Genomic DNA, 17,360 nt, shown 5'->3' with positions numbered 1-17,360 from the left:
TCACTGCATTATCTGATTGGGCGTTAATGCTATGTATGGGCCTAATATTGTTCCTAGTTGGGGCGTTCGATTGCTGGTTACGTTGGTGGGTCGGGGGGGCGTTGCATTCGTGGATGTAATGTCCCTTTTGTCCAATTATAGCAACCTCGTGGTGCCTGTGCTCTGGGGTGCTGACCTTCATTTCTGCCCTCATTTACCCATGCAGGGTCCTGAGTAGTCCTGACTGTGTTCATATTCGCTTTTGCCGTCTCCTGATCTGCCTTTCTATGTAGGGATTGTTCCCAAGCTCTGGAGAATCCCTTTAAAACCCAAACTTCATTATGTGTGGCGTCTGCGGGGTCGTAATTTACACAGGATTCTTGACCTGCTTCTGTGGCGTGGGCGACTAAAGTACGAGCCCATTTAATTGCGTTGTCGTTATCTACGTTTGTGCGGATCAATTCCCCAAATATCGCTTTAAAATGGATCCAAAGGCGACCTGCGTATGCAGTCGGACGTTCTCCCTTCTTTTGTCTGCATCGGTTCAAACCTTCTACAGGATCTCCTCTGTTGTATCCAATAGCTGCCTTCATCTCCTGGAGGCTTCCTCCTTCTACATTCTGGGGTTCTGGTAAAGCTGAGCTAACGGACGGGTCAAGGCTCATGACTATAAGCTTAACCTCCTCCGGTTCGTCCAGACCGTACATAACTGTTTGCTGTCGTACTCTCTCAAAGAAATTATGCGGGTCTGCTGTGGGTTCAAATGGTTCAATTTTGGCGCAGGCATCTCTCAATTGGGTGATGGTTAGTGGGGTGGTCTAAACAAAATCGGGCTCCTCACGATCCTGTGACGTGCGCTGTGTGGTGACTGGATTCATGGGGTTGTGTGCTGCCTGTGTAGTCGGTGGTGCGGGTGCTTTTCTTTTCGGGGCCTAGGGGACTCCATTCTGATATCCTCCACATATCTATGGACGGTTTCATTTAGTTTTTGCCAACTGGCACCCTTTTCCTGATCTAAATTCGGTCCAAAAGGTATATCTGAAGCCGTTTTGCACTGAAAGCAGTGACTGTAACTTTGCTATTTGTTGCATACATTTGGTGTGATCTACTGTACTCTGTCTTTGTTCCGTTGTGGAACTATGGAGAGCTCGTAAAGCTGCCTTCAAATCTGTGCATTGTTTCTTTAGCTGTTCTACCTGCTGTTCCGTCTCTTCTCGTACCAAAATTGCGCGCTGTGTATCTTGGTAGGCCTTATTGTACTGGGTCTGAAAGCTGCTAAGGTGAACTATACAAGATTGGTGTGCCCGTTTGACATCAGCCATCTCTTTATCTTTAGCTGCCAACTGTTCCCAGAGTTGCTCATTAATCTTTTCACATTCACTATAGTTTCCCACATTCTTCTCCTCTTTCTCAACTAGCTGTCTGCGGAGCGTCCTCACGACCTCCTCTGTGCCTCGCAATTGTGCCAAACAGGACACGATTGCCATCAGCTTACGAACTATCACTGCATTCTTTTTATGTACCTCAGTTAGGTTGTCCCACTAGGTTTGTCCTATGCTTCCTGGACCTGACTCTTCATTTGAATAAAACTCGGACCAAAGGGGCCATCCTTTCCCCTTCAAATACTTTCTCAATTCCTCTTCCCATATGGGGCACAGCTCTGCTCTACTGGTCGCTGCGACCTCGGGCTCCTGCGGGTTCATTAGGCGTTCCATTGCCTTTGCTGCCATTGCTTCTATTATCTCTTATCCTACCGTTAATTTGGACAGGGGGAATAAGGCGGTGATTCGAACAGCAGGGGAATAAGGCGGCGATTCGAACAGCAGGTATGGCCTGGACTATTTTCCGGTTCACAATGCTCCCGATAGCTTTACACAACAAAATCTAATGAGTTTACCTTATATCCCTGTTAGTATGCATGCAAGTTAATACACACTTCCGAATCTTGGAGATTTGATCGATACAGGCCTTACATTTGTGGTTTCTTTCACTTTCCCCTGTAGGGTTTCTAATGCAAAGTTTTGTGGGTTCACTTGGAGTGACAAAATCACTTCTAGGTCACGTCCCGTCAGATGTCGCCAACAATGTTGCTCTTTTTAACTGGATACTGATATGACCGTTATTAATGATGATATTGCTTTTCAGAGTCGCCAGGTATCAAATGATACCACCACAAGGTTTTACAGGATATCGATCAAAGACCAAAACAACCAGTTAGTTAGTTCAAATTCAATGATAGTTTATTTACACACAAGAATTACTTCGACATGCAACATAAAACACTACAAGCTAAATTACACCTAACACTACAACAACCTGTACTTAACTTCAGGTACCCGGCTTTATGCAGAGGAACAAGGCCCTTGTTCGGATCTTGCGTGGCTGGGTCTGGAGAAGTGACTTTGTTTCTGCTGGGCTCATCCGTCTGGTAACGATCGTTGGTCTTGAACTTGTCTTCTGGTCGTGATGCTACACTTGGTTTTAGGCGTCGGTCGGGGCCGAAAGAGACTGAGCGCCGGGGCCAAGAGAGACTGAACACAAGACAGTGTCTCTCTTCATCCTTCTGGGGTTTCGCGCTCTTTTGGGCGGTCCTTAGCTTTGGACCCAATAATTCGGCAGGCTTCGATTACTGCCTTTGATTTTGGCCAGTAAAGTTGCGGGTGCCTTGATGGCAGGGCGTGTCCTCAGCGGTCATTGACCTTGGTTTTTTGGGCTTCCTGAGCAAAGGGAGTGGCGCCGATGAGTCTGTTTCTGTATTTGTTACCCGAGTACAGGTCTTTTGTTCTGGGGAAAAGGGCCATTAGAATGCAAAGTAGCTGGGGGTTTCGATAGCGTCTAGTTATCTGAGTTGCCAATATCCATAAGCTCTGAGCGTCGGAGTCCTGGGTTGACCATATTTCCCATGGTCCTTTGCAGGTGGCCATCTCAGATGGCTGCAGTTATTGGGAAATTTAAAGTAAAAGGTTACAAGGGATGACGAGAAGTTAGGTCCAAGATGTGGACTTTACAGAGGGTCATCAAGGAGGAAAGGGAAGTAAAGTTAAACATTGATTTAGGGAGGAAATTCCAGATTGCAGGGCCTAGACAGCTGAACACAGCCACCAACAAAAGGGAATCAAGGGGTAAACGAGACTAGAATCAGATGTAATGCAGAATTGGGTGTTGTTGTTAGATTGGAACAGTTGGCAGAGTTAAGCTGAGGACATGACGGGATTTAAACAGGGTGTCAATCACACGAAGCGTGATCAATCATTGTAGTGGAGATCCAGGTTGAGTAATAAAGGAGATACATTTGAAGCCAGTTTAAAGAACAGCCAGATGTTGGACTGGGGAATCTGTCAGGTTTCCTAGTTGAGTGAGTTAAGTTGGGCAGAATGACTTTACTTGTCCATCTTTTGCTTGTGAATCTTATCATAGAATCATAGAATTTACAGTGCAGAAGGAGGCCATTCGGCCCATCGAGTCTGCACCGGCTCTTGGAAAGAACACCCTACCCAAGCCCACACCTCCACCCTATCCCCATAACCCAGCAACCCGACCCAACACTAAGGGCAATTTTGGACACTAAGGGCAATTTAGCATGGCCAATCCACCTAACCTGCACATCTTTGGACTGTGGGAGGAAACCGGAGCATCCGGAGGAAACCCACGCACACACGGGGAGAATGCGCAGGCTCCACACAGACAGTGATCCAAGCCAGGAATCGAACCTGGGACCCTGGAGCTGTGAAGCAATTGTGCTAACCACTATGCCACCGTGCTGCTCTTATGGCCGACTATTCCACAGTATTGAATAAACTTGCATTTTGTACTTGCAGCCTTGTTATAGACACATCCATTCACTCAGCAAAGCATGGGTTAGAAATAATTGATTCTAGTTTGGACAGTAAACTTTATTAGAAACTTTTCATTCAGTTAATTCACATTTAAAACTCTGAAGGCAGCACCGTCCTTACATTCGACACCCTGCAACTGCAACAATTTCCAGTTTAAAAACAAAATAAACTTTAAAACAGATCGAAGAAAATTAAGCAGCAGCATCTATAAAAGATCTGACTGATACAGAAGTGAAAATGACTGGAGTCCACCAGTGAAGGGACTGATATGGAGTAGAGTTACAATACAGTCTCTGCACAGATAAAACTATTCCACACACATACAAGTACATTGCAGTGAACAAAGTTTTTCAGTTGAATTAAGTAGAACAGTTCTGGAAAACCTTAGTTCAAAATAAAAAGTGACTTGAGCTTTGTAAGAGTGAATATTGTGTGATCTCTCAGTAGTTTCTTTTTAAATTCATGCAGAACTTCAGAGGAAATTTGCAATAAGTAGAAGCTCGTGCACACCGGCTTCAAGGCATATATTTTCTTATCTGTTCAAAGCCAGATCTTGGGCAGCACGGTGGCACAGTGGCAGCATTGCTGCCTCACGGCGCTGAGGTCCCAGGTTCGATCCCGGCTCTGGGTCACTGTCCATGTGGAGTTTGTACATTCTCCCAGTGTTTGCGTGGGTTTCACCCCCACAACACAAAGATGTGCCGGGTAGGTGGATTGGCCACACGAAATTGCCCCTTAATTGGAAAAAATGAATTGGGTACGCTAAATTAAAAAAAAAGAAGCCAGATCTCAATCAGTCTAATACGACAATCATGCTAAAATTAATAACACAGTACTAGTATTCAAACCAATACCTCTGCATTTAAAAAACAACTACTGTAATTGCCCCAGAGGTCCCCGTTAGCTTCAACCTGCACATTCAGTTTTAAACAGGAAAGAATACAAAACAATTACAAGGCAGTATCCTCAAGCTACAACCTGCTGAATATTACAGGGTGTATTCGAACGATGTAGACTTTGTATGGACAACAGGCTAAAATTACAAATGTATAGAAAGTGGTTTCCTGGATTAAGAGGATTTCATAACGAGGTACTGTTTTACTGCTAAAATAGGAATACTTTTAACACTGGCTGAAAATAATCCTCTTAATTCATATGACAGGTTTTCCTCTAATTCCTACCTAAGCATGGTCTATTTGGAAGTCAAAATATTTCAAACAACCGTGGGTCCTCCACAGATTAAAATCGGATGTAAACCGTAGCTTTTCATCTCTTTGCATTGATTTTCCAGCTTAGTCCCAGTTTATTCATTACTGGTATTGCAAATAATTCTTCAAAGAAACAGGCATGGGTAGGGTCTCTATCTCATGCAATCTTTCCTTGCCAAGAGAAAGGCGAATGGATCTTCGGCATAAGTCCATTAAAGGCAATGGTTCCGCTGAAATAAAAAACAAAAATTGTTTGATTTTTAAACATCAGGAAGCTTTTGCATGAAAGAATGTGAGCAGCACCCCTTTGGACAAATACAATTCCACAAGTGTGTGTGAGATTAATTATAACATCGCCATTATTTGTAAAGACAAATTGAAACAGACAAAACATTGAGCAAAACTCTCCATACTATTCACAAACCATCATTAAGCTAAAAATAAATGTATTACAAAGTTCTTGCATGGCCCACTATTCTCTTTGATAAACAATCTGTGGAATGGACACTGGCTGCATTCCTCTTGAGCATATGCCAATCACATGGTCATCAAATGGAATTCATATATATCAAGTAACGTCTCAGCCCCACCCTTTGGTTCAAAGATCGCATTATGCTCAGCCAACAAAATACATCTATTATCACTATAGTCACTGTGTTCTATTAATGTCTCCTAATCTTCAATTTCCTGTACGCCATTCACAATCTGGAGATGTTTCACAACTGCAATCCCAAAAGTAATAGAGAAGAAATATGGAGCTGATTTCTATAATCAGCCTTCTCTTACACACACAATATTGAAACAGCAGTGTTCAAAAATGGCAAGTGAAATAAAAGTGAATCCCCAAACTAAATAACTACAATTGCATGCAACAGCACTAATTAATACATGTGGCAACTTGTCGTTGCTAATTGCCCTGCAGGGTTAATCTTGAAATGCAATCTAATTTTGAGCAGGATGCACAGAAACCTGCAATCCTGAATTCAAACTCCATGAAATTAATGTTGATGTATATTATAATATTTATATATGTATATATCTGAAACTACTTGGAACGAATGCTGAAATTAGGACTTAAACGGGGATGAAAGTGAAATGGTTCCAGTCAGTTCTCGGGCGACTCATTCTGATGTTGGAATAGACTCTGTGGGTCAGGCCACATCGGCCCGTAACTTACTGCATCATTCGTAACTTAAGTCGCTGGTACGCTGCACATGAGCGGCATGTCGACCCGAAAGTTCAGGCATGTGCACTGGAAGCACACGCTGTTTTAACTCCCAGCCATTTCCCCCCCCCCCCCCCCCCATGCTTGAAGCCCTGTGCTGCTGAATGAAAAGTCCAGCTGCAGTGTTAACTTGTGCCACTTACCTGGATATTGGGTGAGTTTTTACACCGTTTTATTTATATGGAAATGTTTCAGTCTAGCAGAGGCAATGGATATTTTTTTGGTAGGTTAATGTTTTATATTATTAGTGTTTAGAGTTTATAAATATGTTTAAAATGCCAATACAATTCTTTTAAACTTTGGTTTGTCATGAGGCTGTTAATTCCATTAAAAGGGTATTTTACTGTATAAAGTGAGTTTGAAGTCACAGAAGGTGAAAGACTTATTTTTTTTATACTTTGGTTTGTCGTGAGGATGTTAATTCCATTAAAGCAACTATAATGGATAGAATGCGGTGATCACTCACTAACTGGTATGATTGTCCACCTAAGGTGCTCTGTTACTTATCACGGGTTGTGTGTGTTCTTGCGCGACTGATGAACCCGATCCTAGAGCAAGAGTTTCCAAAAGGTGGCATCGGTCCTTGGACGCTCTGTCGTGGGAATTCCTTTCTCAGGCTCCTTTTCCGGGCCGCCTCGGGTGTTCTCGAAGAATTGTGTCCCTTCAAATCAGGAGATTCTTCCAAGTAGGTCTCCCCCACATTTACGTCTATGTTCCATTTCTTGAGGTAAGCCTACCAGGTGTCTTTGAAGAGCTTCCTTTGTCCTCCTCTTGTTCAGGCGAAGAAGATTTGCTTTGGCAGACAGGACTCTGATATCCTAAGCATGTGGGCGGCCCAGCGGAGTTGGTTTTGGATGATCATGGCCTCGATACTGGTGCTATTGGCTCCTTCAAGGACACTAATGTCAGCACTCCTGTCCTCCCAGCTGATTCAGTGCTAACATTTTGATTTTGCGATATATTTTAAGCTGAGTTGTTTACGAGTCTCCCAGATGTAATGTTCATCCTTAGAAGCCTGAGTGATTGCTTCAAATGGTTTAATAAAGTTTAATGCCTTAGTTGATATATGAAAGCCTCCTGTAAGGTAATGTGAACTATCTGTCTGACACGTATTGCAGCGAATCAATCACCCACCCCTGAGAGTTTACTGCCAAAGGACATCCCAAAATGATGTCAGAGGAGATGTGTGCCTGGACATTGCACTTCAGCAGCTGCTGCTTTCAGATGTTGAGCTTGTTGATTAACAATGGTTAAACATCCCCCCGCTTCCCTCCCGCCAACCCTTATCTCCCTCCCCTTACCCCGCTCTTCACTCATTCCTCTTTACAAGTAGGTGGAACCATTGTGTTTTAAGTGAGAAAATATATTTTATTGCAGGACCTTGTGTGACTGTGTGGTGTTTGTACATTCTCCCCATGTCTGCATGGATTTCCTAGAACCATGGAAAATAAATCTTACAGTGCAGAAGGAGGCCATTCAGCACATCAGGTCTGCACAAACCCTCTGAAAGAGTACCCCACCTGGGTCCACTCCCTCGTCCTATAACTAGAACCTAACCTGTGCATCTCATTAAGGGGCAACCTAGCATAGACAATCCACCTAATCTGCACACCTTTGGACTATGGGAGGAAACCAGAGCACCCAGAGGAAACCCACACAGACATGGGGAGAATGTACAAATGCCACACAGACAGTTACCCAAGGCTGGAATTGAACCTGGGTCCCTGCCGTTTCCCCCGGGTGCTTCAATTTTCTCCCACAGTCCAAAGATGTGCAGGTTAGGCGGATTGGTCTTGCTAAATTTCCCCTTAGTGTCCAAAGATTAGGTGGAGTTATGGAGGAAGGGCGGGGGGCCTGGGTCAGGTGCTCTTAAGGAATGTCAGTGCAGACTAGATGGGCCGAATGGCTTTCTTTTGCACTGCAGTGACTCTATACTAATAAAACAAAAAGATTTTACAAGGTCAGTGACAGCAAAAAAAAAAGCCCCAAGGCGCTTTTAAAATCTTATGACCATAATCTAAATTAAAACATACGAACATTTTTAAGCATGCCATACGTAAAAAAAATATATAATAATATAGTACAGAATTAAATAGTTTCACAGATTTAAAACAAAAGGGCAGCACGGTAGCCTTGTGGATAGCACAGTTGCTTCACAGCTCCAGGGTCCCAGGTTTGATTCCGGCTTGGGTCACTGTCTGTGCGGAGTCTGCACATCCTCCCCGTGTGTGCGTGGGTTTCCTCCGGGTGCTCCGGTTTCCTCCAACAGTCCAAAGATGTGCGGGTTAGGTGGATTGGCCATGATAAATTGCCCTTAGTGTCCAAAATTGCCCTTAGTGTTGGGTGGGGTTACTGGGTTATGGGGATCAGCTGGAGGCGTTGACCTTGGGTAGGGTGCTCTTTTCAAGAGCCGATGCAGACTCGATGGGCCGAATGGCCTCCTTCTGCACTGTAAATTCTATGATAATCTATGAAATAACTAAATCTATGTTCACTTATAAATAATCACCTTTCATCATAATTTTTTTTAAAAAAATTACTTTAAAATAATTAACAACATTAGTAATGACTGTCTAAAAGAAAGAGCAAACAAAAACCTGTTTAAAAAACATCCACATAACTTTTTAAAAACACTTGTTAAAAAAGTTACCACACGTGTTAAAAAGGTTACCTGTTATTTTCTATCTAAATTTATTGTTTAAATGCTTGCCCAGAATAGATGTTCCTAAGCTGGCTGCTGCACCGCACTGGAGCCTGCGCAGACTGGGCCGCTGGAGGCTTCAGGCTGCTGCAGAGAAAGGAAGATTGGATGCATCATTGGAGCGCAGGTTAAATGGGCATATTTCTCTTTCAAAAGTGTTTGATATTGCAACTTAAGCTTTGGTACTAAGCGGGACTACCTGGCACTAATGCTACTGTGTAATAAGGTTATATCTTAAAGTGTACTAATTCTGCTATGTCAGTTTTCTAAAGTAGGAGCTCATTTTGCCCACATCAATCTCACTGATTGAGATGAAATATTACCTATTGTATTTTTGACATTATTCACTGAAGAAAATGTGAATAATATGTTCAACCTCATGCAAAACTAACATACTAACAAATCTAAAGCAATATGCTTATGTAAGTGCAAACAAAAACAGTCCTTTATTGTTAAGAAAGAAGATGATGACTTGTTCAAAAACTTAAATTAGTCAGGCATGACCTGCTTTTTGCAATTTATGCAGACTGCAATTGATTAGTCCATGTCTTTCTAAATGGTCACTGCTTTCCCAGGGCTGGATTGCTGCCCTACATGGTGGACAGTTGAGAATCCTTGATAACTTGCTATTGACATAGCCCTAAAAAGATGACAGCTCCAGATGATTTAGGGCACGTTTTAACGGAAATGAAAGATTCCATGTCGAGCGGGTTTAGAATGACCATGCTATTAAATGGGACGCTGCATAATTTCTTGGCCTCGGAGAGGAATGCCCACCTAGGTCGCACTTAGTCCCATTTTCAACGAGCTCCATCATTTTTAAATAGCACTGTGATCTCTAGACCCCCACCACCACCACCGCAGCCTCCAGACCCCCGCCCCCAATGCCTCAAACTCACCAATAAGGAGGTAATCAAGCCCCCCATATCTCACCTCAAAAGTGCAAGGCACCCCCGGGCCCAATCCCCGGCATGGGCTTGATGTCACCTGGGCACCCTGGCAGTGCACCTTTCAGCGCCACCTGGTCACCCTGGCAGTCAGGGTGGCACTGCTAGAGTGCCAGATTGGCAACACCACAGTGCCCAAATAAATAGCTCAATTAACATTGATATTGAATAAACCTTCTCTGGATATGTGTACAAATCAAATTAACTTGAAGCCTAGAATGTAATCTACAAGCTGCATGTCACTTATTTTGATTATTTTTTATAGTTCATTGGTTAACATTCTCTTAGAAAGATAGGTAATTGCAAAGCAGCAATATGCAAAATATTTGTACTACAGCACATTAATAGATATGGAGCATGTGGGTGCCAACTGTAGCTCCACACAGCCAAAGATTAGTTCTGACCAAAGTCAAGGAATTAAACATTCGACTTCCCTACTTTGTGCTAAGCATGTATTTACTCACCAAGCTATCCGATAGATTAAACTTCAAGTTTTAATTAGGACATCATTTGTATGTACCAATAGCAGCATTTGAACAACAGCAAAATGAATCATTACCTCTGACATGTTTTACACCAAAGGCCAGCATCGGACACACAGACACCAATAAAAAATGTGCATGTTGTAGCACCGTCAATATGACGCGAGGCAGATTGAGGTAATGTCAATTGAAGGCTTTATTAAGCAGAACTTTATCCCCAGCAGCGTGGTTACAGAATGCAGCTGCTGAGGGAAATGGAGGGAAAAGCTGGGTTCTTATACCGGCATTTCTGGATGGAGTCCAGTAGGTGTCAGATCTTATCAGGACCTGGCATCCCTCCACCAATAGCCTGTCGACACGTGGTGTACCGTATTACCCCTAATACATACCACCACACATGTATCATGATGAGAGATTGAGAAGAGAATGAACTAAGCCCATGTGAGGTATTTTTGAGTTTAAACTTGGGAATGTAAATTTAAAAATCGGAGGGCAGAAAGGCCAGTAAAGGAAGTGACTATATTGAACTATAATGCAATTTGTTTCCCATTTTTGAACATATATTTTGAGGAGAAAAATCATGGACTAGGAAGCTCCAACTGTTTAGTTCAATGATAAAATATCATAGAATTAATTCGTGCTCCAAAATATTTAATTACAATGTACTACGGTAAAGAAAAACTAAATGCAATAAATCAAAGAATGAGCAAAGGCAATGGGCGGGATGCTCCATCCCGCCGTGCCACATTTCTGCCTCACCCCACCGGCGGGTTGCTCCGTTACACCGGCCGGTCAATGGGGTTTCCCATTGTGGGGCAGCCCCACGCCGTCGGGAAACCCCCGGGGCTGCCGGCAAAACGGAGCATGCCGCAGCGGAGAATTCCGCCCAATATTTTAGTTTAACCCTTTAAGATTAAGGTTCTCGACAACACCAACACCAGACCCATTCGAGTATTGCTCTCTAATTGTTTCTCCAGCACCCAAATGTATATCTACCTCCCCAGTCTCTTCCCCCCCCCCCCCCAAACAGATGCCTATTTATGTGTTGTAAATAATATTGCCAATTGTACAGAGTTGCCGCTGTTGAGCTGGTACATAATACCTTACCAGTTATTTATTTATTTTTTTTATTTATTTTTTATTATTACTTTTTTTTGGTATGTTTGTGTGTGCCCTTCTATATATATATATATATATTGTTCTGTGTACCCACCAGCAGGCTCTCCACCTCCCCCTTCCATCCCAAGCTCGGGAAAAAACCCGTGCTTCCCCGCCCCGGCCCCACGCCCTTCCCATCTGCCCGGCCCCGCTTCCTCTGGCGCAGCTCCTTTTACAGGCCCAGTCCCCTCACCCCCGACTCGGGCCACTCTCCCCCCCCACGCTGGGCCCCATCCCCCCTACCGGCCATCCACCCCCTACTCCATTTACTTACCCCCCTCCAAGAGCCCACCCGAAAGACCCAACCAAAACAGTGCCCAACCCACCCACACCGAACCTAAACTAAACAAGAACAAAGAACCCCCCCCCCCATTAAAATGTAACACAACCCCGACCATCCCCATGCCCAACCCCCCATCCCGACCCTCAGTTTGTGTCCAGCTTCTCGGCCTGAACAAAGGCCCACACCTCCTCCGGGGATTCAAAATAATGTTGCCGGTCCTTGTAGGTGACCCACAAACGCGCCGGCTGCAGCATGCCAAACTTCATCCCCTTCCTGTGCAGCACCATCTTCGCCCGGTTGTACCCGGCCCTCTTCTTCGCCACCTCCGTGCTCCAGCCCTGATATATTCGAACCTCCACGTTCTCCCACCTGCTGCTCCTCTCTTTCTTAGCCCACCTGAGTACGCACTCCTGATCAGCAAACTGATGAAACCGCACCAGCACCACCTGCGGCGGCTCATTAGCCTTGGGCCTCCTCGCCAGCACTCTATGGGCCCCTTCCAGCTCCAGGGGCCCCTTGAAGGACCCCGCTCCCATCAGCGAGTTTAACACAGTGACCACATAGGCCCCCACGTCCGACCCCTCCGGGAGGCCCAGGATCCGCGGATCGCCACCCCCTGGGCCGTCTGGGTCTCCAGCAGCTTATCAATAGAAGCCTTCATCGGCTCCAGCAGGTCCGCTTTGAGCTCTTTGAAGCAGTGCTGGATAACCTCCTGCTGCTCCTACGCCCACTGCATCCGCGCTGCCTGGTCCCCGCCCGCCGCCATCTTGCTCTTCTTCCCTCGCACTTTCTTTGGCTGCACCACCACTTTTTGAGTCACCCTGCTCCTGGTCCAAGCCATACACTGTCGGGGGAAATGTTGCAGTCTTCATCCCACACCGGGAAATGTCGAAAAAATGCCGTTGGGACCCCGAAAAGAGCCCTAAAGTCCGTTCCAAGCGGGAGCTGCCGAACGTGCGACTTAGCTCTGCATAGCCGCAACCGGAAGTCTCTCATTGATGAGATCTTGAGGCTTTGTGTTTAAACATAAACACTTGTTTAACTATGTACAGTTTCAAATATAGGAGTGCATGGAGCTGTTCCATGCAGGCATGCTGCTCCCAGAATTTTATATACTAGACTGTTCTCTCATCATTTGACTAAATACGTATATGATATGTGGGCAGAGCACTCTCCAGTCCCACGTTGACCTCTTGCTCTGCCGAACACCCTACAATGTAATACATGCAGGCACATATCATCACAGCATAACAAAGTCTTATGTCTTGACAGTTCTTTGCGAACTGTCAAGACAAAAGACACAAGAGGATAGTCATGATACATTGTTTCTGATACTTAGGTCGTGAGATAAAATTTCTTCTCTTTCCAGCATTTCAATTCAGTATCTTTTTCATCGACCATTTTATCATATCTGCGTGACCATTTCAGCAATTTTGTTCTGGCACACAATCTCAGTTTCTTTCTCTGTCTTAATTGCCGATTCTGTGTCAAATTCATAATTTTATCAAATTTTATCTCATCAGTTAATTTCTCACTGTCAAGCTTCTCTCCAAGCTCTTATTCTCACGATTCAATTCTTCACTGGACTTGTTCTAATTTTCCAGTTTTAAAAAATTCTACATTGTCTCATTAATTTCTCTTTCTCAACTTAATTTTGTATTTTTTTTGCAACTTCTTTATTTGCCAAGTTTGTCAGTCATTTCACCTTGTCCTTTTAATATCTTCGCTAGAGCTTTAATTATTTTTGCTGATTCCTCGATGTTCAATTGTTCCTATTTTCTTTTGAGGTCTGTAATTTTGGTGTTTCTTCCAAGGCAAATCTATCATGTTCTTACTGAATGTATACATTTCTCAAATGGAACCTTAATTTCTACTGAGTCTTTTGGTTTCACTGTTGGTTAGGTCTGTCTTCGACAAAGTGTTGCCCTCCTTGTGGGGTCTTTCAGTACCCTCCTCTTTGAGGTCTTTGGGATCTCTTCCTTGAGATCTTCATTGCCTCCTCTGAGGTCTATTGTTGCCTCTTCTTTGAGGCCTTTGTTGCTTACGGATTTTCTTTTCAAAAAGAGATGCCCTCTATGGGGTCTTCTCTAATTTTCCTGTCCAAAGTTGTTTGCTCCTTTTCGTGGTTGCTGCATTAAGTGCATGGGTGTTATTACCTCTTTAAGGATATTGCTACTTCAAGACTGTGTGGTAATCTTTTCCTCCCACAGGCTGTAATTGCTCAGATACAGGTGGCTTACCTTTGCAGGTGTATTATTCAACAAATGGATTAATGCAGGTAGAGCGTCTCAGACTGTTTCTTTTTTGTTTACTCTGAAAGTTGTAACACTGCTTCCTGGTGGTGCCAGCCATTTGTTAAAAAAAGCTTTTGAGCCTTTTTAAAAACAGAAATCTGCAGCAATTTTGTGCCTTTCATCCAAATTCCTTACTTTTAAATTTGAAGCCACAGCTCATCTAACTGCCAGTTCCACAAGGCCACCTTGTGTTTTTCATTTCCCGAGAAGTTTCTTTCCAAACTTTTGACTCTGCAGACGAATACAGGTTTATTTTTCCATGTCTGTCTTTCAGTATCTTTAATGCACTGAGCATATTGTAACTGCCCATCTTTTCTGATTCAACATTACACATGGTCTGGCAATATCGCAATATCTTCAAGGGGTCTATTTGGCCAAAGAGAGGCATTCTTGTGAGAATTTCTTATCCTTGTTGCCAGTTGTGATGCACTTTCACAGGCTTCATTTGAGAATGCAAAAATTATTTATTGATAAGAAAACAGCAATTACACTACTGCCCCTAGCTTCCTATGTGACTTCTGCCTAAGAGAGGACTCCAGCCCCTAAGGAGATTCCCCACTCTAATGTCCTGATTGGTGGTATAATCAACACAGGCTGGGCGGCATGGTGGCACAGTGGTTAGCACTGCTGCCTCATGGTGCTGGGGACCCAGGTTCTGTTTGCATCTGCAGCACCCATAATGCTCCCATTCTCAGGCGAGTCTTCAATCTTTCTTCCTGTCCTTTTCCAAGGATTCAGAGAGACTTTCAGATCTGCAGTCGTCTTAAGAGTTTTTCTTGGGTCTTTTACTCTGTCTGATGCTTCCATGTTTCGGGGTCTAGAAGCGGCTTCTTTATGGTTTGGCTATTACCTTAAGAATACTGCCACAGGCCATTATTCATAAAAAACATTGTTTATTTACACATCTACATTTGTGGAGATGGATGGACGGATAGATACATATCAGTACTTCACACAAGGTTGTACTTCTGTTTCCCAAGAGATCTCACTTTCTTAGTCATATAACAAGCTAAATCGCTGGCTTTTAAAGCAGACCAAGGCAGGCCAGCAGCACGGTTCGATTCCCGTATCAGCCTCCCCGAACAGGCGCCGGAATGTGGCGACTGGGGGCTTTTCACAGTAACTTCATTGAAGCTTACTTGTGACAATAAGCGATTTTCATTTCATTGTATCATAGTTACATCAGTATCAGGTACTCCTGATGTTAACCTTTTATTCTACAGAATGATCACTATTGTCTGAATAAGCCCTCTGGCCATTCTGTGCGCAAGCATCTTTGTACAGCTTAGTAAATATTGATGATGTTATGTTCTTTCCCATGTTTTTAATAAAAACTTAAAATTTACAATCAATTCAAAACTAACCATTTTCATCCACTTTCTATGGGACCCATTAGATCTAAAAGACCAATTACTGATACATCAGTGTACACCCAATGTCTGACGTGTTACCATCTGGCATCATACATTATTAATGTCAGTTTGCTTGTAGTAGCTTTAGTTTTTATACAAAAGGTCAAAATAATCATTGGATTTCTTTTCTACTGCACTTTGACATAAAACCTAATCTCTGTAATTCAGATGCGTCATTCAGCCTTTTAGAATCATCAATCCATTCCTACTTACGAGTAGTTGATTTGAGAACAATGACCAAATGTGCCTAGCTTTCTGAGCACAGTATGAATTTTTTGGTCAATATGAAATTAAGTTTGTCTTTTTGTCTTACAAAGGAAGTATTTTTATTCAGGCTTTGGTGCTGTGGATGAATTTGAAACAGCACGGCATTTAAATGTTACTTTTATGCTACACAATAACGTGGAAATAAAAGCCTAATAATTTAAACAGAGTGCAATACCTAGAATTGAAGGGCAATAACGAGGCAGCCTTTATTTGCTAATTCTGCCAAATCTTCTATTCAAAAGCTGAAGATTAATTGCTGCCATTAACATGCCTTAATTAGTGCTAACAGCTGCAGCTAAATAACAACTAAAGTCGGGGGAGACTGGGCGGGAGAGAGAGCAAGATTAGATTGCTGTTGTCAGTATCAAATAAATTGTAACCCACTGAAAAATGTGTATACATTCATTATAGGCATGATGTGGAGATGGCATTATAGGGGCAGAGCAATAGAATGTGGCCACCACTCATTAGTCGCAGATTGGGAGCGGCTGAAACACCTTGGTAACATATTAACAACAGGGCATGGGAATATAATTTAAGTGCATCTGATGGAAAAACTCCCTGACGTACTGTCTTGTCTGGGCTTCAGGATTCCCACTTTTCGTTTTTTGCCTTTGACAGAAGGGAGGAAGCAGAGAAGGAATAGAAAGAATGTGAAAATGATAAATATGAATTAATTGCGCAATCAAAATTATGCCAGTTAAAGGGGGCTCTTATAGAACTATAGTTAACATTTTATAACACTCATGTAAAATATTATTCATAAAAAGCTAGGTATTAATATTTATGTAATATATATATCCCAGGGTTCCTCATATACTGTTACACTGCAGTCTTGTGCCAAGTAGCTATGGCTGGGACTTTCCAGTCCCGCCTTCCTTGGGAAACATCATGGTTGTGATGGAAAATTTGAAGGACCAGCAAAGGTCCATTGCCTTTGGGCAGTAATTTCCAGTCCTGCAGCTGGCAATGGTGGGGACTGGAAAATTCTGCCCAATGTATCAATCTTATCAACCGACCAGCCGTGGATAGCTGTAAAATATACTCAAAGAAGTTCCAACATTTTGATTATTTCAAACCGATGGGAACCCAAGGACGAAACATAGTGGAAGTGGATATCTGAGAGCAAAACTTAGAGCGAGATTGAAAAACCAACCTCCGAATCATAGAATGCTACAGTGCAGAAGGAGGCCATTCAGCCCATTGAGTCTGCACCGACCCTCTGAAAGAGCACCCTAACCTCGGCCCAATTCCCCATCTTGCAACCCTTTTTGGAGACAATTTAACATATCGAATCCACCTAACCTGCGTGGACTGTGCGTGGAAGCCCCAGCAACCGGAGGAAACCCACGCAGACATGGGGAGAATATGCAAACTCCAAGCAGACAGTCGCCCAAGGTTGGAATTGAACCCGGGTTCCTGGCGCAATGAGGCAGCAGTGCTAACTACTGTGCCACCTTGCCGCCCCAGAGGGAAAAATGGAGTGAATTGTTTCGACCAGTCCCGGGGCAAGGTCCCCTAAATTTATTAACCTCTTGAAGAAGACCCCAATTTTGTTATGCCCCCGG

At 43.5% G+C, this 17,360-nt stretch overlaps 1 protein-coding gene across 4 annotated transcripts in view; it reads right to left on the bottom strand.

Moving 5' to 3' along the window:
- Positions 1 to 3,851: 3,851 nt before the first annotated feature.
- The window catches only part of LOC140389912 (SPRY domain-containing SOCS box protein 1-like), a 267,424-nt gene continuing 253,915 nt past the window's right edge, over positions 3,852 to 17,360 (bottom strand). For all 4 annotated transcript variants that reach the window (XM_072474557.1, XM_072474554.1, XM_072474553.1 and 1 more), the window contains one exon: positions 3,852 to 5,253. In XM_072474557.1, the coding sequence (XP_072330658.1) occupies positions 5,126 to 5,253 (128 nt within the window). In that variant the 3' untranslated portion in view covers positions 3,852 to 5,125. The remainder of the gene's footprint in view (positions 5,254 to 17,360) is intronic.

Source organism: Scyliorhinus torazame, chromosome 14 (genome assembly GCF_047496885.1).
Source record: "Scyliorhinus torazame isolate Kashiwa2021f chromosome 14, sScyTor2.1, whole genome shotgun sequence".
Taxonomy (NCBI): domain Eukaryota; kingdom Metazoa; phylum Chordata; class Chondrichthyes; order Carcharhiniformes; family Scyliorhinidae; genus Scyliorhinus; species Scyliorhinus torazame.
This window is presented reverse-complemented; position numbering and strand designations above follow the sequence as displayed.